At 44.0% G+C, this 26,248-nt stretch overlaps 1 protein-coding gene across 1 annotated transcript in view; it reads right to left on the bottom strand.

Moving 5' to 3' along the window:
* Window positions 1–739: 739 nt before the first annotated feature.
* The window catches only part of LAPTM4B (lysosomal protein transmembrane 4 beta), a 186,443-nt gene continuing 160,934 nt past the window's right edge, over window positions 740–26,248 (bottom strand). The window contains exon 7 of the mRNA XM_075353066.1: window positions 740–4,083. Coding sequence (XP_075209181.1) covers window positions 4,009–4,083 — 75 coding nt within the window. The 3' untranslated portion in view covers window positions 740–4,008. The remainder of the gene's footprint in view (window positions 4,084–26,248) is intronic.

Below are 26,248 nucleotides of genomic sequence, written 5' to 3'. Positions count from 1 at the left end.
CCGGAAACGTGGTGGCGATTGCGGGGGTACAGTGCCTGAATCCCCTTGATTGCCATGACTAAAGAAAAAAAGCACAAAGAGAAGCAGGAAAAAACGCAAATGAAAAAATGTGTGTTTTTTCAGCTGTTTTTTCCTACCAAACATGCTATTTTGTGTGTAGAAAAGAAGCACATAAAAAGCAATGTGTGCACATAGCCTAATGGTGAGCTGGACGTCTTTTGTATATGACTCATGCAGCAATCTCTTATATTTCTTTAGACCCCTCCACTACATAGATGATTAGTATGGGATGTATCCGCAGATGGCGGCTGCATAGACGGTCAGTCAGGTGCCAGGATAGTTTCTAAATCAGAGACTGATTTGTTCACACACTTCGGTCAGTTCAAGAATTCTGGTTTAATAGTTTCTGAATTAATAACATTTTCGCTCTTTTACGCAAATAATTTAAACATTTTTATTTAATAAATATTTATCACAATAATGTAAAATATTTAAAAGCAATGAATTTAAATCTGTGTATAAGGAATAAAGTGGACAAAGTGAATATTATACAGGGTCGGATGGGCTCCAGTGCACCCTGGCTCAGAAACAATGAATGGACCCTTAAAGGGGTTGGCCACTACAAGGACAAGCCCTTCTGATTCTACATATTTTCCCCAAGTAAAATAAAATAGCCTATACTCACCTCCCATGGCGGCACTGTTTCTGCGGTGTCAGGGTTCGCGTTCCTGGGGCTCACATGGTGTTGTGACGTCATGTGAGTCCCCCGACCAATCAGCTCTGGCTTCTGTCTCCATCTTCAGACCAATTGAGTTAATCAACAGGAAGTGAGTGTTGTTGTCGCCGCTCACTTCCTGTTGATTGCTTCTGTGTCTGAAGGAGGAGATAGACGCCGCTGCTGATTGGATGCGATACTCACATGATGTCACAACCCCACGTGAGCCCCAGGAACGCAAACCCTGACACCGCTGAAACAGTGCCGCCATGGGAGGTGAGTATAGGCTATTTTATTTTACTTGATGGAAACGTGGAATCAAAAGGAATTGTGTTAGTAGTGGACAACCCCTTTAATACAACAGAGTCCTATAGGCAATAACAAGAAGCTCTTGGACCTGAAAGCAAAAATCTTCAACAGGGTCCACAACTATCATGGGTCGTTCATAGTACTGTTTTTTTCGTATAGCCCAAGGGCATCTTTTGAGACCCCGTAGAATCCAGGGCCCGGGTGTGACTGCAAACCCTGCACCCAGTATAGTTACATACCTATTTAAAGCGAACAATCCTATTTCAAAGAGTATGGTTGCATAAAAGATTTAGATATGTTTGACTGTAAGGAAAATTTCCTTAAGATTTGGAACATGGGACAGAAGGACAACATCTGCAAGGCGTTTGTATGTTTTCCATGTGTTTGCATGGGTTTCCTCCAGGTACATTGATTTTTTTTTCTTACACTCCAAAGACATATTGACTGTGAGCCCCGACGGGGACAGTCATGATGATGATCTTGCTGTGGAAATTATATAATCGAGTAAAATAAATACTGATGTCGTAGAATGGGAAAGGTTCCCGTAAATAAAATGAGAAAAAATAATAGCTAAAACCCCTGCATCCAGTTTACTGTCGGGGATCTGCCTTTAAATGGACAACACCTTTAAATCGGTGTTCCAAAAACAGACATTTATTTTATATCCCTGGGATATGTGGGGTAAAGGCGATTCTTTAACTGTTAGTAACCTTTCTCTTTTTACCCCTTCATGGACTTTTATATTTTAGGGTAAAATTATCTATCTATCTATCTATCTATCTATCTATCTATCTATCCCTCTATCTATCTATCTATCTATTATCTATCATCTATCTATCATCTATCTATCTATCGTCTAATTACATTGATGATATGTACTATAGTCTATTATATATGTAAATTCTGCTTTCTGTCTATGACACAGTAAAAAACAATTTTAGAAACAATTTCCCACGGCATTGTAAACAGTCATTTGCATTATATGACGAGGCATGCAAACAAATTCGATTTTCCTTTCAGTTGAACATGCACCGATAACTTTACTTAAAGCGTAACCGTCGTTTTAATTTTTATTTCATAAACCAATAGTACAGATGAAAATAAGCAACCTTGTAAAATATGTGTCACGCTGGGTACAGGGAAGTGCCAAGTGAATGGGAAGGGAAACCCTTTTTTAGGGAAGGGGGTCATGGTGACCCCTGACCAAACCTACTGTTGGTCCCTGGGGTCCCTCACTGCCCTAGATAGGTTCCGCACCTATGCACGAGCTGGATACCTGACCCAAGGAAGACCCTAATCTACTCTAGGTGGGGTAGTGGATGGGATGAGCACTTAGTCAACCTCACCAAGCTCTAAAAAAGACAAAGGGATAACAAACAAGGGAAGGAAACAACAACTTATCTCAAGATGCCTCAGTCAGAGGAACTGCAAACAACAAATAGGTTACACAATAAGAATTCGAGCCAACTGCTTGCACTGAAGACTTATTAAGGGTAGAGGGCTGACCCTAGGTATCCCTAGTGCTGGACTCTACTAAGGAACAGGTGGGATGAGCTCTTCCTCAACCTATCGAAACACTATAGAAGACACAAGGAGGACACACAGGGGGAAAATGCATGAACTACTTATCCACAGATGACACAAGTAGAAGTTCAGCAAACTTTCAGCAACGATACCACAGATGAGTACAAGCCACCTGCTTGCAACCAGAGCTTGTACGAACTGAATAATATCACCAGCACCAGTCCAAGAAAGATGGGAGTATTTAAGCACAAGGGGAATACTGATAATCAGCAGCTGGGTGTAAGGAGGACTCTGCTGGGTTCTAAAAGGGAAGAGATGAAAACCCAGCAGGAAAGCTACCTAGTACAATGACTACTAATAACAGGAACATTAGAAAGTCAGGGAGCATTTTGCGCAGCCAAACGCTGTGACCTTCTATTGCCAGAAACTATATGACTGTCACTTGTGACAATATCCTTTGTCTTTAGTGATGACAGTCTTTTTCATTACTGAGATAGTAGATGGCAGTTGGTGCTTATAAAATTCTATAAAAAGAGTGGGGGATTTAGTAGCAGACAGACATTCTGCTGCAATTACTATAGAACTTCATGAGCACCAACTGCCATCTCCTATTTCAGTAACGGGAAAGTCTTTATTCACTGAAGACACATTTTACGCGGGAACTGAGAATGAATGATCAGTTTAGGAGGAGAAGAAGCAGATTTCCCCGATAGGATCTTTTATTTTCACATGTACTATTGATTTACTAACCAAATTTACTCTTTAAAGAGGTAAATAAAGCAATTTTTTTTATAAAATAAAAGTAAATTAGTGCGGTGCCAACATTTCCAGTATACAACAAATAAGCTTTTTTTTTACATAAACCGGACCCCGCCATCCTACATAGAATAATCATATTTTATCTCATTTTTTACAATTGAACGCTCTATATTTAATCATTAAATCATGCACCCGGTTATAATGACTATTATATTGTTCTAGCAATATGTTATCTAAACGTCGCTAACTAGAACGCTATAAATGTGAAGAGACAAAAATACCATGGACGTAGTGCACCGTGCTGTATCCTATATACAATATCAACATTGATTCCATATTTCATTCCTCTATTAAGAAGCAATGGGACCAGTAAGTGCTGTTTTGGGCGTAACCAGTAGGTAAGGATACAGAGGCTACAGTATACAGATTGCACAAATACACACGTCTCAAGAGGGTTCACAGTACAAAGCCAAGGTAGAATACTGGGGGAGATGTACTGGGCTCCTTTTTGACAAGTTGACCCAGAGACTGGAGGAGCGCAGTACAGCTACGCCATATTATGTAAGGGACAATATATTTGGTAGTGCTGCTGTTCAGTAGGGTATATCCTGTGAATAAAATGTACTATTGCCCCTGTGCCTCGGCCATGTAGAAAGCTGCTGCGTGAAGATTCGTTTTGATGCTGGACGTTGGGTCTGTCATTAGGCAGAAATGTAAGGTGGAGGTGGTTCTTTAGCCGCTCCAGCCACATTGTCTTCATAGTGAGGTAGAAGGACCTGGAAAAAGAAATAGATTTTTGTTAATGGTGGAAATCTTATCAGAGGATATAAAATTCACCAAATATTGTAATAAACTAGTTTCTGGGGAACTGTTTGATAACCATGTTGTCACGTCCCCACCGGAGTCCACTCCTGCGACTTTTTCTTCGATCACCATGTGGTGCCGTGTTCCCGCTGTGGATAGTGCTGGTGATAGGGGAGGAGTCAGTGCCAGAGACTCTGGTTGGCGCAGGCTCCGATCATCCACTAAGCTGTGTTTTCCTGGGACCTGCAGTACCACTGCCTGACTGTGGTGGCGTGTGTCTTCCAGTTGGTTACCACCTTTCAGCTACAGCCAATGGGAAGATACCCCATCCTTCTAATTCCCCCTCCTTTCTGCTGATCCCTGCCAGATATAGTTTTGTATTCCTGCTTTTTTTCTGGTTCTCGCTCTGTTCTGAATATTGATCCCTGTGTTTTGACCTCTGTATCTGACTACTCTCCTGCCTGCTTTTTGGGTACATCGCTGCCAGATCGTTTTTTGACCTCAGCCTGATTTCCTGACTACACTCTTGTCTGCCGATTTTGTCCCTTTTCAGTATTTCCTGGTTTGACCCTGCCTGAAAACTGCTCTCCTCTGGACTCAGCCTTTCACAGGTAGCAATCTCCGTTGCCCTGTAGTAATTCCAAATCCCTGTGTACGAGTTAAAGGGTTTCGGGGTTCTTGAGTTCCTGCTTAGTGGGTGGCTTTCTTCTAGCCTGTCTGTGACAGCCATTCTGCGACTGGTTCCAGGAAGGCATTACACATATACAGTATAAGTGCCTGTGTTTGTTAGGCAGTGTATCCCTAGTACCTTTCACTACATTTTTCATGTTGAACTAGACACACAATGTAATAGTGGCTGCAGAACGGAATAAAACAATTTTTTAAATAATGTTGCCTTTCTGTTGCTGATATATAATCAATCAAATATTTGACACCACATGAGTTAACTTTAGTTAAGTCCAAGTGGGTGGTACTAGATAGTTTTCATTGGGGGTGTGTACTTCTGCCTCCTGTACGACGTTGACCAATCATAAACAAGCAGCAACGTATTGATGTGCTACCTGTTTTTGAAAAGCTAAAGACTGATACATAAAATGAAATGTTCATAGAACATCATTAGCTAACCAAATGACAGTATGTAATATTATTAGGAGTTAATGGCACATATTTGCTACTTTTAAGACAAATTCTTGCTTAAGGAATGTGTATAAAGAATGTGATTGTTGAAACATTTTGATCCCTCCCAAATGTAATTCCTAAATATGGTGAACTTAGCCCAACTGTAGGCACTTACAACACTTTTTGGCATTACCTTTAATTTTTAGATATGATTAATAATAATAATAATAATAATAATAATAATTATTATTATTATTTGATTTATAGCGCCAACTTTACAATTTAGGACATATACAATAAAGACAATACAATGTAACACATAGTTCAACAGTTACAGGAGTGAGGGTCCTGCTCACTAGCTTACAATCTATAATGTCTAGTGGTTTAGATAAAATAAAAACAATTGTGTTATTTCATTCATTTTTCAGAACTCATTTTCAAACTCATCTTTAGCAACCAATGCCAGGAAGCTGCTGCCAAGCCAAATAAAATCATGGGATGCATCAAAAGAGGATGCTCATGACAAGAACATAGTTTTGTCGTCATACTATTCACTATTTAGGACTGACTTAGAAGACTGGAATACAAGGCGGGCCTAGATACTTTTTTTGGAAAATATAATATTACAGTTTATGGGTACTAGATTTCTGGATGCTGGTCCTGGGAATTAATCTGTGGAATTGGGACATATTGGGAAATTTGCATTTACCTCATTGGGGTTTTTGCCTCCCTTTGGATAAGCTTGGTAGGTTATATTGTGAACTTCATGCACTTTTGTCTTTTTTTAACCTCAAAACTGCAAAACCACCTGATATGTAGTTTGTAACCTGCTCCTATTTTCACATTGTTCTCAGGTGCATGTGTCCCAAAAAACATTGTGCTGACAGACATTGATGATGATGACTTTGTAGCAATTTCCACCCAACCTGAAGAGTCAGCTATGGGTGCTTCCTTTCTCTGCCTTGTGTGTTCTTTCATTCCTATGTGGAGCTTGTTTGATCTGCCCCCCCCACTGAAAATTTCTGTGACTCTTCTCCAAAAAGAAGCTTGAAGTGGTTGTCTATTACTTGGACAACCCCTTCTGAGTCCATGTTTCCCTCAGGTAAAATAATAAAGCCTATACTAACCTCCTGACTGCCCGTAACAGTGCCGTTCCAGTGGTGTCGGGGCTCATGTGGGGTTGTGATGTCACATGTGATTTTTTTTGGTCCAAAAAAACAACTAGACCACCCACTTAGCCTATCAGCGTGGGTTTCTGCCTTCGGACCAAAAGAGTTACTCAACAAGAAGTGAGCGCTGTGGCTGCACTCATTTCCTGTTGATTACTTGTTTGGTCTGAAGGCTGGGAGAAGGAAGCCAATGCTGATTGGATGCTGGGTTCATGTGACATCACAACCCAACGTGAACCCCAACACCACTGGAAGACCACCAATAAAGAAGGTGAGTATGAAGGAAACATGGAATTAGAAGGGGCAGTCCTAGTAATGGGCAACCCCTTAAACCCCTTCACCCTCAGGCAATTTTCCATTTTTCATTTTTGTTTTTTTTCTCCTCTTCTTCCAAGCATTTTATTTTTCTGTCAATATAGCTTATATGTATAGTTTTACTTTTATCTAAGTGGTAAAAAAAAAATTCAAAAGTTTGTCAAAAATAAAAATTGCGCTTTTGGTGTCATTTTCTGAGACCCCTAGCGTTCTCATTTTTTGGGATCTGGGACTGAATGATGGCTACATTTTTTGGGTCTTGATCTGACATTTTTAATTATACCATATTTGCATAGATGGAATGTTTTGATCGCCTATTATTGCATTTTAATGCAATGTTGAGGCAACCAAAAAAAGTAATTCTGTTTTTGTGTTTTTTTTCTCACTATGCCCTTTACCGATGAGATTAATTGATTTTATGTTGTGATAGTTCAGGCATTTCTGAACACGATGTTACCAAGTACTTGTATTTTTTATATTCTTTTATATTCAATAGGGCAAATTTGGGGTGATTTGAACTTTTAGGGATTTTTTTTCATGTTTTTTAATTTTATTTTTTTACATTTTTTCTTAACTTTACTAGTCCCTCTATAGGACTTTATGTCTGCACTGTCTATTCGCTTCTGCTGATCAGAGGGATGCTCCAGCAACGCTCTGTTCAAGAGAAATGCTGATCTCCTGTGGGTGTCAGCGCTCTTCCTGCATTCACAGGAAGTGAGTAATCACAGCAACAGTGGTCATCAGCTGACCCCATGCTGTCATGGCAACCCATTAGGGCCCCGTGATTGCATTCCAAGAGCGCCAATGGCGGTGTGGGGAACTGTGCAATTCCTGCCGGCGTATGTCAGATGTTAGCGATTGACAGTGCGATGTAAGGGGTTAACAGGCATGGGTGGATCGGTGGTCCACCCGCTCCTGTGAGCTGCACATATCTGCTGATCAGATCAGCAGACATGTGCAGAGAATAATGCTCGAGCCTGCATTAAAGGGACAGACACAACGGCCAAGGATGTATATATACGTCCTTGGTTGTGAAGGTGTTAAAGTGAGGTTTTTTTATGATTTTACTATTGATGAGACCTGTTCTTAAAATAGGGTATCAATACGTGATTAAGAGACTTCTACAACACCACTAAAACATGACTTCCTTGTATTGCTTGCCACATCAAAACATTAAATTCCCTTACATTGGCTAAAACCCTCTTCCCCCCACCATCACTGAGTGAATCAATAAAGCTGAACAAATTTTCCACTTGAAAGAAATGTCTAGCTAAGAAACCTACACACACATGCACTTTCTTCAAATAACGTTCCCTTGACAAAATACACTGAACAAAAATAAAAACCAAACACTTTTGTTTTTGTTCCCATTTTTCATGAGCTGAACTCAAAGATCTAAGACTTTTTCTATGTGCACAAAAGGCCTTTTCCTCTCAAATATTCACAAATTTGTCTAAATCTGTGTTAGTGATCACTTCTCATTTGCTGAGATAATCCATCCACCTCACAGGTGTGGCATATCAAGATGCTGATTAGACGGCATGATTATTGCACAGGTGTGCCTTAAGGCCCAGTCACACTAAACAACTTACAAGCGATCCCAACAACGATCCAACCTGATAGGGATCGCTGGTAAGTTGCTAGGAGGTTGCTGGTGAGATGTCACACTGCGACGCTCCAGCGATCCCACCAGCAACCTGACCTGGCAGGGATCGCTGGAGCGTGGCTACACGAGTTGCTGGTGAGCTCACCAGCAACCAGTGACCAGCCCCCAGCCAGCAGCGACGCACTGAAGCGATGCTGCGCTTGGTAACTAAGGTAAATATCGGGTAACCAACCCGATATTTACCTTGGTTACCAGCGCACACCGCTTAGCGCTGGCTCCCTGCTCTCCTAGCTACAGTACACATGGGGTTAATTACCCGATGTGTACTGCAGCTACATGTGCAGAAAGCAGGAGCCGGCAGCACAGGCAGCGTGAGAGCGGCGGAGGCTGGTAACGAAGGTAAATATCGGGTAACCACCTTGGTTACCCGATGTTTACTGTGGTTACCAGCCTCCGCAGAAGGCGGCTCCTGCTGCCTGCACATTTAGTTGTTGCTCTGTCGCTGTCACACACAGCGATGTGTGCTTCACAGCGGGACAGCAACAACTAAAAAATGGCCCAGGACATTCAGCAACAACCAACGACCTCACAGCAGGGGCCGGGTTGTTGCTGGATGTCACACACAGCAACATCACTAGCAACATCGCTGTTACGTCACAATAGTTGTTCGTTAGCAGCGATGTTGCTAGCGATGTTGTTTAGTGTGACTGGGCCTTGAGGCTGGCCACAATAAAAGGCCACTCTAAAATATGAAGTTTTACAGTAAATAGTGAAGGGGTCCGGGGTTGGGTCCAGAAAACCAGTCAGTATCTGGTGTGACCATAATTTACCTCATGAAACACACCTACGCATAGAGTTGATCAGGTTGGTGATTGTGGCCTATGGAGTGTTGGTCGGCTCCTCTTCAATGGCTGTGGGAAGTCGCAGGATATTGACAGGAACTTGAACACGCTGTTTTTGTTGATCCATAGCATCCAGCACATGCTCAATGGGTGACATGTCCGGGGAGTATGCTGGCTGTTCAAGAACTGGGGTGTTTTCAGCTTCCAGGAATTGTGTACAGATCCTTGCACCGTGGGGTCATACATTATCAGCTGCTACATGAGGAGATGGTTGTAGATGTGGCACAACAATGGCCGCAGGATCTTGTCATGGTATCTCTGGGCATTCAAAATGGCATAAGTAAAATCCACCTGTCAGTACATTAAACCCACTGCCACCATGCTCCATTGAATACACTACGTTGACATGAGCAAACTGCTCATCCACACAATGCCATACATCTGCCATCTGCCCTGTACAGTGAAAACTGTGATTCATCCATGAAGAGAACACGTCTCTAACTTGCTAGTCACCATCGAATGTGAGCATTTCCCCACTCAAGTTGTTTACAAGGAGAAAGAGCAGTAAAGTGGAGACCCCAATGACGAGGACGAAGGGCAGCAGAGGAGCTTCCCTGAGATGGTTTCTGACAGTTTGTGCAGAAATTCTTTGGTCATGCCATATGATTGTTGCAGCAGCTGTCCGAGTGGCCGGTCTCAGACGATCTTGGAGGTGAAGATGCTGGATGTGGAGGTCTTGACCTGGTTACACGTGGTCTGCAGTTGTGACGCTGGTTGGCTTTAGTGCGAAATTATCTGAAACAACTTTGGAGACGGCTTATCTAGAGAAATTAAATTAACATTCAATTCAACAGCTCTGGGACATTTTTACAGTCAGCAGTCAATTGCACAGTACCTGAGAACTTATGACATTTGTGGCATTGTGCTGTGTGATAAAACTGCACATTTTAGAGTGGCCTTTTATTGTGGCCAGCCTAAAGGCCCCTTTACACGCTGAGACTTTCTAGCGATCCCACGAGCGATCTCGACCTGGCCGGGATCGCTGGAAAGTCTCTAACAGTCGCTGGTGAGCTGTCAAACAGGCAGATCTGGCCAACGACGCAGCAGCGATACGGACCTGCAGAACAACCTCGCTGGAAAGGGAACGCTAGCACATCTATGGGCTGGATCGATAACGATGTCGTTGTAACGGTGTCAAACACACCGATGCATGCTGCACAGCGGGAAACAAAGGACCAACGAATGGTCCTGATCGACTTGTAGCGATCAGCGACCTCACAGCGGGGGCCAGGTCGCTGATGGGTGTCACACACTGCAATGTCGCTGGGGAGGTCGCTATTACGTCACAAAACCGGTGACGTTACAGCGATATCGCTAGCGATGTTGCAGTGTGTAAAGGGGTCTTAAGGCACACCAGTGCAATAATCATGCTGTCTAATCAGCATCTTGATATGCCACATTTGTGAGGTGGATGGATTATCTCCGCAAAAGAGAAGCGCTCACTGACACAGATTTAGACAATTTTGTGAACAATATTTGAGAGAAAACGGCCTTTTGTTTACATAGAAAAAGTCTTAGATCCGTAAGTTCAGCTCATGAAAAATGGGAGCAAACACCAAAGTGTTGTGTTTATACTTGTGTCCAAAATATATATATATGTGTGTGTGTGTGTGTGTGTGTGTGTGTGTGTGTGTGTGTGTGTGTACAGAATGCAGATACTGTTGAATACATTGGTGGGATAGGATGGGGTTTAGATAGCTAGACCTCAATAAACCTCATCCTCATTCCCCCGGCACAGTACTGTTGTGTGTGCTGTGAGTGTGCAAATTGTCTCTTCAGGGAGGAATGAGATGAACTCTAGTGCCACCTATTGGAGCTAGCAATCCTAAAAGTCAAAAGTTACCCTTTATCGAGCTTTATTATATGACTTAGGATTTATTGCCAGATCAGAACCTCAATTTGCAGACACAGTGTTTTGGGATGGTTGTCCCTTGTCAGTGCAAAGCATGAGATCTGATCTGGCTATTTGAGAGGCTAAGATGGGGTCTAAAAGGGAAGCTAATCTCCTTGGAGACTTAAGCTGGGTTCACACATAGCGAAAGTGACGTCGCTGTTACGTCACCATTTTCTGTGACGCAACAGCGACCTTGTAAGTCGCTGTTATGATCGCTGCTTAGCTGTCAAACACAGCAGACGCAGCAGCGATTATAACGACACGCGTCGCTGTGCTACATGTGCAGAGAGCAGGGAGCCGGGCATACTGCTTAGCGCTGGCTCCTTGCACTCCTAGCTACAGTACACATCGGGTTAATCACCCGATGTGTACTGCAGCTACATGTGCAGAGAGCAGGGAGCCGGCACTGGCAGCGAGAGCGGCGGACGCTGGTAACGAAAGTAAATATCGGGTAACCAGGGAAAGGTCTTCCCTTGCTTACCCGATGTTTACCGTGGTTACAGCTTACTGCAGCTGCCAGACGCTCCTGCTCCCTGCTCGCTTCATTTCGTCGCTTTCTCGCTGTCCCACACAGCGATGTGTGCTTCACAGCGGGAGAGCGACGACCAAAAAATGAAGCAGGACATTCAGCAACGAGCGGCGACCTCACAGCAGGGGCCAGCTCGTTGCTGGATGTCACACACAGCGACAGCGACGGGACAGAAAATGGTGACGTAGCAGCGACGTCGTTGTCGTCGTCGCTGTGTGTGACACCACCTTTACACACCAATTCAGCATGCCAGTGGTGAGGAGACTTTAATCTGCATTGCTCCTCTGAGAAATATGCAAATAGTCTCTTCAGTGAGGACGAAGACGAACCCTAGTGCCACCTATTGGAGGCAGCAATCCTAAAAGTCAAAAGTGAGGACACAGCAGTCTCAATCTGGTGATAGCATCGTGCCTGCTGTTTTGAGTCTCAGGTGTACAGACTAGGCCAACGGCTCCCACTCAACTATATCTGCAATCTGCAGATAACACTGACATCAGAAGGGGATTGGGGTAGAGTTGTGCCGGTCGGCATTGGGTTTCCCCAGCCCGTGTAGCCAATAACTCCCTGCTTCATTAATTTGTATTTGTATCCAGGTAATTATATTGTGTTTTAATGCTTAGTGATGTGTAGAACTCTGTATGCTGCCGATTAAAGTCTGAAAATACATATACTGTATTTTATCATGTGCCCCTCTTTGACCATCTAAATTGTGGCCAGATATACAATTCTTTTCTATTACGTTTATTCCTCTTTGGGGAGCTGTTGGTTGCAGAGGGTGGAATATACTGTTGAACTATAGAAATATCCTTTCTAATGTGGAAAAGGAGGACACAGCTGCAAAACACCCTCACTTGTGCTGACATTTTCCAGAAATGTGTCTATATTAGCAATCTGTGTGGCAGCAGGTTCAGTGGATACGAGCCTGTCATGCATCAGGGACTACAAGTCAGATTTGGGTGGGTCGCCATTTGCATTAAATTATATTAGCTGTTGTCTTTAATCAGAAGGTTAGTTTTTTCCTGGATGACTTTAATGTGTTTGTGGAAGTAGGAAAACCAATGATGATGAGGTTTTCACCAAGGAAAATCCTGGGAGATGCTGATTCATTGAAAGTGAGATCCTGGAGTAAAATTATTCATAACGTCACAAGGACAGACTCTCAGCGGTCATACATTTTTACAATGTCTGGAGCAAGTCATCAGAGATAGTTTCCAGGACTCTATTTCTCTAATACAGTTGAATGGCTTATGATAAATCTCTTGCGTACTAAAGAAAGTTCATAGAGGGTTTTTCTACTTTGCATGTTTTCATTTTGTTATCACAGTCCCACAAAAATAAGCTGATCATCAGGTGTCCTGGGACCTCCAGCGATTATATACCAATCTAGGATACTTAAAGTAGATATTAGCATAACACCTTAGTCTTAACTACTTTTATATTACATAGTTACATAGTTACTTAGGTTGAAAAAAGACCTAGGTCCATCTAGTTCAACCTTCCTCCACCAGTTCTACATTTAGTCACTAAGTCATTTATAACCAACAATGTTGTGTGTAGTGAGGAAATCATCCAGCCCTTTTTTGAAAGCTGTTATAGTATCGGCCATCACTACCTCTTGTGGTAGGGTATTCCACAGTCTGACTGCTCTAACTGTAAAGAACCCTTTCCTATTTAGCTGCCGGAATCGCTTTTCTTCCACTCGCAGTGAGTGCCCCCTGGTCCTTAGTATTGTCTTTGGAAGAAATAAGTCATGTGCCAGTCCTTTATATTGACCACACATGTATTTATACATATAAATGAGATCTCCTCTGAGACGTCTTTTTTCTAAGCTAAACATATCTAACTTTTTCAACCTGTCATCATATGGGAGGCCTTCCATTCCTTGTAGTAGTCTAGTTGCCTGCCTTTGAACTGACTCTAACTTCTGAATGTCCTTTTTAAAATGTGGAGCCCAAAACTGGATCCCATATTCCAGACGTGGCCTTACAAGTGATTTATAGAGGGGTAACAATACGTTGGGATCACGGGATCTAATCTCTCTTTTTATACACCCTAAAATCTTGTTTGCTTTAGCAGCTGCTGCCTGACATTGAGTGCTGCTGCTCAGCTTATTTGTAATGAGAATACCCAAGTCCTTCTCCTGTTCTGTAGTCCCGAGTTTACTTCCATTTAATGTATACGCAGCTATAGGATTACTCCGTCCTAGGTGCATTACTTTACATTTATCAACATTAAATCTCATTTGCCAAGTATCTGCCCATTCTGACATCTTATCCAGATCTTTTTGTAATATTGTACTATCCAGGTCAGTTTTTAATATCCTACATAGTTTGGTGTCATCGGCAAAGACTGACACTGTACTATCAATCCCATCCACAAGGTCATTAATAAAGAGAGTAAAAAGAATCGGTCCAAGCACAGATCCCTGCGGCACCCCACTGCTGACTATAGCCCATTTAGAGAATGTACCATTTATGACTACTCTTTGTTTCCTATCTTTTAGCCAATTCCTTACCCAGTTGCATATTGTGTCCCCTAGTCCTTGCTTCTGGAGCTTTAGTATAAGGCTATTATGTGGTACAGTATCAAATGCCTTTGCAAAGTCCAAATAAATCACATCAGCTGCATTACCAATATCCAGGTTTGAACTTACCCCCTCATAGAACCCCAACAGGTTGGTTAGACACGACTTATCTTTCATGAATCCATGCTGTCTGTCAGTTATTATATTATTTTCTGCAATATATTTTTGCATGTCATCCCTTAAAATGCCCTCAAAAACTTTGCATACTACTGATGTCAGGCTTACTGGACGGTAGTTGCCTGGATCTAGGACGGTATATTATATTGATATCAAAATTACATACATACATAAAAAATTACTTAAAATAAAGGATAGGAAAGAAGAAGGGGAAGGGTACTTGCCCTATCCATTCCCTTCCTAAACCACAAGGGTCGGCGTCTTAGTCGTGATGACGCCCCCGTTCCACGACGACTCAGCTCCTATGTTGTACCCTCCATGGTTCCAAATGAGGTGCACTAACCCCAAAAGGGTGTGAAATCCCAAGGCGGTAACACCACAGTGAGAAAAAGTGCACGGTCCAAGATGACTAATTTGTCTGTATCATCACCTAGACTTATAAGGGATTGGGGCTTATGGGTCGTCAAATAATATTAACTCAGTCTGTGTGCTCAATAGCAGATAATAGATAGATATAGGCAAAAACAAAAAAGAGTTGCTATCCAAAAATCTACCAACGTGTTTCGCCCTTTCTGGTACTAATCCCAGGGCTCATCAGGGGCGTCTCAACTAGATTCTTCAACGGTTCTTTTAGTTCAATCCAAGCAATATTGGTAACATCCGTTTTTCATAATTGACTGCTATAGGGGCTCTTTTATATCCTATGCCTGAGCTGGTCATTCAATTATCATCCCCAGGTATAGTGCCACCTCAATTATTAGCAGCATTCAGGGCATTAATCATCATTGGTATCCAGGAGGTTGCCTTAGTAAGTCTTCATACATGTAGATATGTAAATAAAAAAAACGGTGCTTCAAATCACACACAGTGGTAGGTGATTTCGCTGTCACGGGGGCAGATAATTCGCCATCCGGGACCTTACTGGCACATGAAGGGTTATCAGTCAGTTATCACTCCGGTTTATATGGAGCTCTCCTTCAGAGGTACTATTCAGGCAGACTCCAATGTTTAAAAAACAGAATACATCCCGACGAGAATCCTGGTTGCTGTCCTTCACAATGGAGCGATAGGTAGGACATAAATGGTATCCACAGCAAACCCAGGTATCTTATTTCAGTCCATGTGGCTGGGGACGTGGATCCCAGGACTGGCGTCCAGCGGTCGGACCTCCAGCGATTACCTGTGGTTTGTAAATGGAACTCGGCAGCTAGTACACAATTTTGCTACAGCTCCCAAACAGGAAAGTGTCACGGCCATCTCTCTGCTACTAGAAACATGTGACAGGATCTGGGCCAGAGTTTCTCTTTGCCATTTGAGACTCCTCACATTAAACTTATTCCCTTTCCTTTGGTGCTGAAAGGGTTAATGTCAGTTTTGCTTTCCGGCAGCTTCTGACTGCTGGCCTCAGGTGCTTCCGGTTGGTGACCATTGCCGTCCCGTATATATGGTCACAACTCCCAGTAGAGGGCGCCGGTTATTCTGAATCCATTCTGCAGCTAGGCCTTAGGTGAAAGGGGCTGCTGGAGCCCTTGTTGTGGTGAAGTGGTGTAAACTGCGCTCCTGGTGTCTGACTGCAACCATGAAGATAGGTTTTATTCTTTTGTTGTATGTCGTACCTTCCTTTAATGTTACATTAGTGCAGCGGTGGGACTAGTATTCCTGATAAGCCAACTCACTAGCCAGGGTCTCTCAGGGCTTCAGGTATCCTGCTCGGCAGGCTGAAGGAGGTGTCCTATCATCCTTCTCCCGATCACAAGGACCCACCGTTGTTAAAGTGTCCCCGGTGTACCCATTGTTTGTTGTGGTGAAACCCTTATTTGTTGTGTGTCTTGCCCCATGCCAGACCTTCCCCAAGCCCGTGTGTGACAGAAAGTTATCCCACTGTTTGTGTGATGCTTCGGTGTATCAATGTCATGATTCATGCATGGCTCTGCCGTTCCTGAGCCAGTGCATGTATCCTGCCTCCGGTGGACGCCGCCAGTAATATTTCCTGCTCTGCTGCGTGTACTGTTACTGTGAGAAGTTCTCTGTTTCTTGTCCTGCTACCCGGTCCTGTTTGTCCTTACCTCCGTCCCTCCTGCCCGTCCTGACTTCTGTCCATCCTGCCCATCCTGACCTCCATTCCTCTTGCCTGACCCGTCCTCCGTACCTCCCTGTCCTCCGGACTCCGGTCCTGTTCCGTGTCCTCAACTCCCTCCCCTGTGCTTACTTGCACTCCTGGTATCCGACCCCGGCTCTGTTCTTTGACTTTGGCTTGTTTTCCCCTCGGTACAGACATGACATTCCAGTATTGACCCTGACTGATCACTATACTTGCTCTTGTATTAGCGACCTCTAGTGGGCTTCTGTCTAACTGCACCATTTTTGAGAATATTTTCTTACCATTTTTTCATCATTTACATATCACTAACATGTCTATCCATCCTATGATTTCCATAATTTCATGACTTTTCTTTCTTGGCGTTGCAATTCCAATATGAATGATAATATTTTCAAAGCAAAAAAAAGATATAATTTATAATAAATGAGCCCTTTAGATTGGGATTATAGCATCATAACATTTTGGTGACTGCTGCTTCTGTGTAGTGACCCAAAATAACTTTTGCATCGCAATTTTTGCATTTTGGGGTTTATGACAACATACTTTCCTGTATATAATTTTGCCTCCCGCCATGGAATATTCACAGCGCAGTATAAGCTCCACATGGGAATTTGGTCTTTTAACTGAGGTAATGAGTAATGTTCTCCTTGGCTGCCCTTGGATAGATCGTCTATGAATCTTGCTCTAATATCCGTCAGTGGTTAAACTGAGCACAGTATTCACTAAGAACAATGTGCACATGAGGTTTACATGTTGGTGTGTCTTAATTATCAGGACTACATGAAACTTCACAGGTAGTTTACAGACCCATTACCGCACATCACAATTGCTTGATAATTGGAATCTGAAAAAAACATTAGGGAACAGTTTACTGTTATTGCCCAATTCATCACAAAATATTCTGAGGTTCTCATTCTAATGACCATAATCTGGCGCATTTTAGTATCTATAAACAGCCGGAAAACTTGGCTCCCTACCTTACGGTAAAATACCGTTGAGTTCATGATGGGAGAGTGGGGAGTTAATGCAATAAAGCAAAGTTCTGTGATAATCACAAACATTAAATATATGCATTCTTTAAAGGGCATCTATCAGTAACATACCCAGTGTAGCAGAGGTGCTGCAGGATAGGGAAGTGTAACACCTTTTCCTAGTGTAGAAAGGACGGCGGGGTGCAGGGGCAGCCATGACAGGGACTACCTTCTTCCTGCAGCGCAGCATGAGATCAGCACTCTGCACCGCCACCTCCGTTCCACTGCAGGGGAAGGTGTGCTGGGACTTGTAGTGCGGGTCACACTTTTTCAGGCTATAAGCCAGGACAAGTTCTTCCTTCTGGGCCTTCTCACAGCTGCTGACTGCAGCAAGCCCCAGTGCTCCTAAACACCACACAGTCTGTATCCTGCATAACCATAAACCTCTCCTTACTGAACGGTTTCACCTACAACTTCTGATCACGCCAGCGGTAGGCACATCCTTTAACAGTTACAGGGGACAAAATCGCTATTACACATAACCTTCTCGATGTCCATTCTAACACTTTACTGCGGTCGTTGCCGTTAGTAACCAGAGTTCCATTAAATTTGCTGGCCAGCCACGTCCCTGGTACTCGGGCTTCCGAGCCCCTCATCCTCTTTCTCATCCTCATTCTGTCGGGCAGATTCATATAGTCCTTCGGGTGTCCGTCTCCCACCCACAGGGATTAGCTATCAGCCGTGACTGGGGTCCCTGAGGATGACTCTCTTCTATCCCAGTCTGTCAGGACCTACTCTTACTCCTGAGGAGCCCACTGACCTTCAGCCTGGAGAGGGGGTTCATTGGGTATACACCAGGGGGCAGCCACCATCCAGGCTGTCCAGACTTCACCCTCTTTGGACGTGGTTCGATCAGCCCACCTCTCACCAGGGCCCCACGTGTCTGGTGCCGGGATCTGACCCTGAGAGTCCTAATTACTCCTTCAAAGGGACTTCGCCTAACACCTCCCACAGGTGCAGCACCTTTCTGCTTCTCTGGGGGACTCTCCTGTCATATCTTGTCTTCCTAAGCTTTTTACGAACTAAGCTGCTCCCTGCCATTAGCTCTCCTGAGAGCACCAAGGGAAGTAGCTTACCCCATATGGCCATCTAGTGGCCGCACACAAAATATATCATAAACCAGATCTACAATACACACAGTATATCAACATTAAAGAGTACATTTACAGACAGGGGATTTGCAGGTCTGGGATGGCAGAGCCTTACATACCATTACACAATGATACCTTTTTTGTGCTACCTTGATGTTAATTTATCTTTTATTTCTATGCAAATTAGTTCTGCAAGTGCAGTGTATGGCACTTCTGTGCACTTGCAGCCCTTGACTCCTCTTTGCTTCTCCTCTCTGGTTCCTCCTTCTTCTCACGATTGAGAATGGCTAGCAGAAGCTCTCCTACATAACGTCACCTCTGTTCTCTGCTGTCATAAAGGAAGCAGATGGTGGCGCAAGCAGGGAAGTGTGAACAGGAGATGAGTAGAGATGAGCAAACCTGAAGTTTGGTGTTCGGTACGAACTCAGACTTTTCCATTAAAACAGGGTTCAGAGTTCGGGTGCTTTCCATATGCAGACAACTCACCTGAGCATCACTGTACTCGGTTATGCTTGGTCCTCAGTCCAGTGTGTGCCACTTGCAGTGTTTGATTGGCTCGCACTAGGGGTAAGAACCGCGTGATCGGATGTAGTGTGCACCAAACACACAAAAATCAAAAACCTCACCCAACCTTGCCGGGAAGTGATCTGTTTATGGCTGGCTGCATGTGGGTAGAGACACGAACTGCCCAATTAGTGACTTCCAATGACGTTCAGATCAAGTCCAGGTCCAAAGCTGAACTTTAAAAAAGTTCATCTGGACCAGAAGAACCCGAACTTCCACTGGTCCGATTATACCCAGAGGTGAGGACTGCAAGTGCACAGATCTACCCAATAGTGCACCAGAGAAGCTAATTTTGATACGAATAAAAGTCAAATTTTATAGCAAGCAAACACTAGATAGTGACGAAACTCGGATTCTTGTATAGGTTTTAAATTGCCATAGACTGCAGTACCTCTACTTGCCTATGTCAAATGTTATTGCCTGATTCTTTTAAATTAGCATTACTGATATATTTACTATGTCTATGAATGTGAAGTTCTTAATGCACATTTGTGTGAATCCATCTGCCAATGACTAGGTGACCTCAAACAGGTACGTAAGTCTCCTAAATTAAGCACTCACTTTTTAGCCTAAGCCTACAAAATGAAAGAGGTTGTCCACTACTTTTATCTGATAGCCAATCCTTATGATAGGTCATCAATGTCGACAGACACATTAGGACCGATGTTCTCTTTCGAGTGCTATCAATGCTTTTTATGGATAGCACTTTGACCGAAGATATTTTATGGAGATATGCACATATCCGATTTTTTTTGACTGAAAAAGCTCATACCACACTCGAATGACTCAGATTTTCATGGATTATAAGAATGGAGAAGGTGGGGAGCCATTTTTTTTCTCCATGTCCAAGAAAAACTCTTACCACTCTGATCAAACTCTGATGAGAATAATCGGATTGCTTTTTTCAGATGTGGAGAAAATTATTGTGTGAACCTACCATTAAGGTAAGGCTAGCCCCTTAACGACCGCAGGCCGTAAAATTACGTCCTAGCGGTCATAACGTTACTGCCCGCGGTCTGCCGGCGGCAGCATGCTGCGATCGGCGCTCATCTCAGCTGATTTTCGTTATCTGCTCGTGCGGTTTAACCCCTTAAATAGCGCTGTCAATATGTGACAGCGCCATTATAAGCGCGATCGCGGTAAACTTTTACTTACCGCCCGATACCAGAAGTCACGTGACGCGATCACGTGACTTCCGGTAGTTGTCATGGTAGCACAGGGTCATGTGATGACTCCTGTACTACACATGAATTGCTTTCACTTTCGCTGTGCCCGCGGCACAGTGAAAAAGAAAATGAGCGTATCTGCTGTTTACAGCTGTGTAGCTGTGATCAGCAGATACTGCAGAGCGATCGGATTGCTGATCGCAATAGCCCCCTAGGGGGACTAGTAAAATTAAAAAAAAAAGTTAAAAAAAAGTTTTAAAAAATTAAAAAAAAAAACAAAACCTAAAAGTTCAAATCACCCCCCATTCGCCCCATTGAAAATTAAAGGGTTAAAAAAATAAAAAATATACACACATTTGGTATCGCCGTGTTCAGAAACGGCCCGATCTATCAAAATATAAAATCAATTAATCTGATCAGTATACGGCGTAGCGGCAAAAAAATTCCAAACGCCAAAACGACGTTTTTTTGTTGCCACAACTTTTGCGCAAAATGCAATAAGAAGCGATCAAAACGTAGCATCTGCGCAAAAATGGTACCGTTAAAAACGTCAGCTCGAGACGCAAAAAATAAGCCATTACTGAGCCATAGATCCCGAAAAATGAGAACGCTACGGGTCACGGAATATGGCATAAAACGTGCGCCACTTTTTTCGGACAAACTTCCGATTTTTTTTAACCCCTTATATAAAAGTAAACCTATACATGTTTGGTGTCTACGAACTTGCACTGACCTGAGGCATCACACCCACACATCAGTTTTACCATATAGTGAACACAGTGAATAAAATATCTCAAAAACAATAGTTCTATCGCACTTTTTTTGCAATTTTTCTGCATTTGGAAGTTTTTTGCCGTTTTCCAGTACACTATATGGTAAAACTGATGGTTTCATTTAAAAGTACAGCTCGTTCCGCAAAAAATGAGCCCTCACATGACCATATTGACTGAAAAATAAAAAAGGTACGTCTCTCAGAAAAAGAATGGCGAAAAAAAAAACGGAAAGCGAAAAATCGTCCGGTTGTGAAGGGGCTAGACCATGGCCATGGTGTGGCTGGAAAGTGCAGCATTTCTTTCAGCATTTCAGTTTGTCAGGTAAGGCCAGATGGAGAGACCGGATTGTGGCTGCAGTGGCAACTAACCGATGTTTGGTGATTGTTTTACAATCAATTACTTGATTTAAAGGAGAAAAGCCATTTCTCCTACAAACCTGCATAGACAAATATAATTGGTGCATGGTTCTGTGGGAGAGATCAAGTGATCAAGGGATTGTGAAAAATAAACACCAAACACTAGAGGTTATTGCCTCTGTGGTTTCCAACAGAAACCTATCGGCTCGGTTTGGCCTTAAAGTGAACCTGTCAGGTGCAATATGCACCCAGAACCACGAGCAGTTATGGGTACATATTACTAATCCCTGCCTAACTGTCCCTGAATCTAGTAGCATAGATAAAGAGATCTTTAGAAAAAGTATTTCTAAAGGTCCTTTATGATATGCTAATGAGCGCAGTTTCTGCGCTCATTCCGCCCTCTTACCATAGTAGTGTGACGCCCTGGACCCCAGGGGTCACAGAATAACATCACATACACACACACCCCCTCCTCTGGTCAGGAACATCCGTCAAACAAAACCCTTGTTGCCTCCCTCCAGGGTCTGATGTCCACACCAGGTGGGGCGGAGCCAGGAGGTTGGCCCCACCCACCGAGGAGTTCACAGGCCTGGAGGCGGGAAAAGTAGAGGGTGAAGTTGAGGAGTTGAAGTGGAGAGGTGGTAGAGAGAGAGAGAGAGAAGGAGAGACTGTGTGTCTGGGTCGGAGCCCAGGCACCATCAGCAAGGTCGGCAGATGGTGGTGGCCATCTGCAAGAGTTGGTGGAGGTCTGCGGAACCGTAGGAACGGGGTCGGGCGGTGGCCCACCGGTACCGAACCGGGGAGCAGATTGAAGCCAAGCACCAAGGTAGGGTACTCAGACCCCGACTAGGCTCGGAAGCCGCCGTAACGGTCAAAGTCTCTGATTGTGGTCTGGACCTCAGGGGTTCATTCCCAACCAAGTCCCGTCAGAAGGCAACAGCCCACCCATCCGGATAAGAGCCACCGCCAACGGCCAGAGATCCAAGGGCCAGCGCCTAAGGGCAAAACGGGCTCTCCCGACACGTACAAGCCGGGGAGTGGACCACCCGTGAGAATCCATAGGGGTCAAACACTTACACATAGGTGCAGGGAACGACAGCCACCATCAAGCCGTCCGGGGAGAGTGAAGATACCGCAGCCGACTGCGGGCCCCGTCCATGTAGCCGTTTGGTTTACCAGAGACTCTGTTCTTAACTACCTGAGTGAATACACCAGTGCCATCCGGCACAGCGCTGCACCGTAACGCTGCCCCGCATCCACGCTGCCTCCCCGCATCGGCACCTGCACCTATCCCCTCCTCCCTACTCCCCAACCGGGGCCCCGGGACCAACAGCCCCTACCCACGGAGGGGTCAACACCTTAGCTGCTCTCCATCATCGCCATACTTTATACAGTATAAGAGCCTCAGAACCCAAACAAAGAAATGTTCAGTTAGTATATCACCTGAATGGCCACCAAATAATACTGCAATGTCTGACTGGCTACAACTTTCCTTAGCAAATTCAATGGTATGCCAGGGATGTCGGAAGCCAGACGTGCGGTGAACTTGAACGGTCTCTGGTGGGACAAAATCTCTCATTAATTGTTATTACTTAATTAACGAGACTGAATATAATTCTTATAGAAAGAAATAATAAAGGAGTCTCAGAAAACTGAAGAAGAGGAAAGCGATGGCAGGAATAATATGACACATGAAGACTGAGCCGAGATCTGTTATACAGCATCTACAGACAAAAGGCTAATGATTCCACAGAGGGCTTGTCTCTGAGGAACGCTCTGTCACATTAATGAAATTGAATCCACTTCTGAATAATGCATTTGTGCTTGATGGAAAATACACAGTGTTTAATTTGCAGGCAGAGCATTCAGTTGTGCCGAGCTCTGATTAGATGGAAGCCTTCCACTGAGAAGCTTCTCTATGATGTCATATTCCGCTAAAATTAGATCACTTTCTTGCACTTCACTTGTCATTTACAAGACAAGCAAAGATTGCAAATGCTGCAACAAATGGAATACAAATAGGGAATAGAAAAACATAACCTAGAAAAATCCAACCATGCCTCATGGACAAGGATGAAAAACACATCTTGGTCTCACTGAGGCCTCATGGACAATGGACAATGATGAAAAACACAACCTGGTCTCACTAGGGTCTCATGGACGTGGACGAAAAACACAACCTGGTCTCACAAAGGCCTCATAGACCTAGATGAAAAACACAACCTGTTCTCACTGAGGCCTCATGGACAATGATGAAAAACACAACCTTGTCTCACTAAGGCGGGCTTTGCACACTACGACATCGCAGGTGCGATGTCGGTGGGGTCAAATTCAAAATGACGTACTTCCGGCATCGCATGCGACATCGTAGTGTGTAAAGGTTCGATGATACGATTAACGAGCGCAAAAGCGTCGTAATTGTATCATCGGTGCAGCGTCGGCGTAATCCATAATTACGCTGACGCGACGGTCCGATGTTGTTCCTCGCTACTGCGGCAGCACACATCGCTATGTGTGAAGTCGCAGGAGCGAGGAACATCTCCTACCGGCGTCACCGCGGCTTCCGTAGGATATGCGGAAGGAAGGAGGTGGGCGGGATGTTTACATCCCGCTCATCTCCGCCCCTCCGCTCCTATTGGCCGCCTGCCGTGTGATGTCGCTGTGACGCCGCACGACCCGCCCCCTTAATAAGGAGGCGATTCGCCGGCCAGAGCGACGTCCCAGGACAGGTGAGTCCATGTGAAGCTGCCGTAGCGATAATGTTCGCTACGGCAGCTATCACAAGGATATCGCAGCTGCGACGGGGGCGGGGACTATCGCGCTCGGCATCGCAGTATTGGCTTGCGATGTCGCAGCGTGCAAAGTACCCCTAAGGCCTCATGGACAAGGATGAAAAACAATCTGGTCCCACTAAGGCCTCATGGACAAGGATGAAAAACACAACCTGATCTCACTAAGGCTTCATGGAGAAGAATGAAAAACACAATCTGATCTCACTAAGGCGGGCTTTACACGTTGCGACATCGCTACCGATATATCGTCGGGGTCACGTCGTTAGTGACGCACATCCGGCGCCGGTAGCGACATCGCAATGTGTAAATCCTAGGTGCGACGATGAATGAGCGCAAAAGCGTAAAAAAATTGCTGATCTGTGTCACGTCGTTCATTTCCATAATGTCATTACTGCTGCAGATACGATGTTGTTTGTCGTTCCTGCAGCAACACACATCGCTGTGTGTGAAACCGCAGGAACGACAAACCTCTCCTTACCTACGTCCACCGTAAATGCGGAAGGAAGAAGGTGGGCGAGATGTTATGTCCCGCTCATCTCCGCCCCTCCGCTTCTATTGGCCGGCCGCTTAGTGACGTCGCGGTGACGTCGCTGTGACGCCGAACGCACCTCCCCTAGCGATGTCACAGCGAGTAAAGCCCGCCTTAGACTCACGGACATGGATGAAAAACAAAACCTGATCTTACTGAGGCGTCATGGACATGGATGAAAAACAAAACCTGATCTTACTGAGTACTCATGGACATGGATGAAAAACAACCTGGTCTCACAAAGGACTCATAAACATGGATGGAAAACACAACCTTATCTCATTAAGGCCTCATGGACATAGATGGTTTTGGAGTCCCAACCTGAATGCTTCTCAATGGGGCTATGTGTACAGAGATTTGTAATGTTCAGTCTGAATAAGAAAAAGTTGCAAATTTTATTTAAAGGCTGTTTTTATTTTCAGCCAGGGCAATATATGGCACCCTACTAGATAATATATAGTGCACAATATGGGACACATTACTAAATGTTATGTAGCTTGTTTTACCGACTGGACTCCATGTGGTAATGTCCATGAGGTGTGAAAAGAAATTACAATTATGGCCATTTAACATGTCAATAAGAGTTATCGGAAGAGTAACATTGTAACATGTCTTGATAATGCAACCCCAATAAGGTTCTACTACTGCAATTACGGTAATCATATTTAGGTGTATACATGGCATAAAAAAACTCTTCTGTATGCTATTTTATAAAATCTGAGGCATACATACAAAGCATGAGGTTAGAAGGGTAATCAGTAGTTCCCCATCCCTGTTGTGAATAGGGTATCTGCCATATGCAATTTATAAATCGAACACAGGAGCCATTGGACCCATTGACCCTCTATGGCCCCGGTGTACACACCCTACAGCTACGACCATGACTTCAGGGTTTTCCTAGACATTGGCCCATCTCCCACCCTGTAATTATCACACTTGCATATGGTATTATTTTTGCTTTGTACAGCACCCGATTCTGAGCTATTTATTTTATTAATAAATTAGTGGAAGAAATAAAGGGCAGGTAACTTCATGTTTTCTATATTTCCCCTTTAAATGCTTGCAAAATTAACACTTTTTCCTTATGGTGCCCTGTTCCTGCTGTACAAGTAGTTGTGACGTGACCCCGGCTGTCAGCTTCCAGTGATACATTCACAGTATCACAATGGTGTCACTTAATAGGTAGTCTCAACATGGTGAGAAGCATTTATACCTCCCGCACGTGTCTGTGGAGACAGCATCTCAAGTGACATTACTGTGGGGCCTCCAGCATTGTGAAGATACGGTAGTTATTGAAAGTAGACAGGCGGGATCATGTGATCGCTATCTGCATAGAAGAAATGGTGTTTCATGTTCTTATAGCAGCTGGCACCTATTCACACTTGCTATGTTTTATTTGGAGATGTATTTTTTTGTATTATATATTGAGATGTAGACAGCCTCCTGATCTGACTATTCAGCCACTTTTGGTTTTAATGAGTGCCAAATCCTACCTCCCC

The sequence above is a fragment of the Anomaloglossus baeobatrachus genome, chromosome 6 (assembly GCF_048569485.1).
Source record: "Anomaloglossus baeobatrachus isolate aAnoBae1 chromosome 6, aAnoBae1.hap1, whole genome shotgun sequence".
NCBI classification, from domain to species: Eukaryota; Metazoa; Chordata; class Amphibia; order Anura; family Aromobatidae; genus Anomaloglossus; species Anomaloglossus baeobatrachus.
The sequence above is the reverse complement of the archived record's forward strand: the minus strand, read 5'-3'. Positions and strand labels throughout refer to the sequence as shown.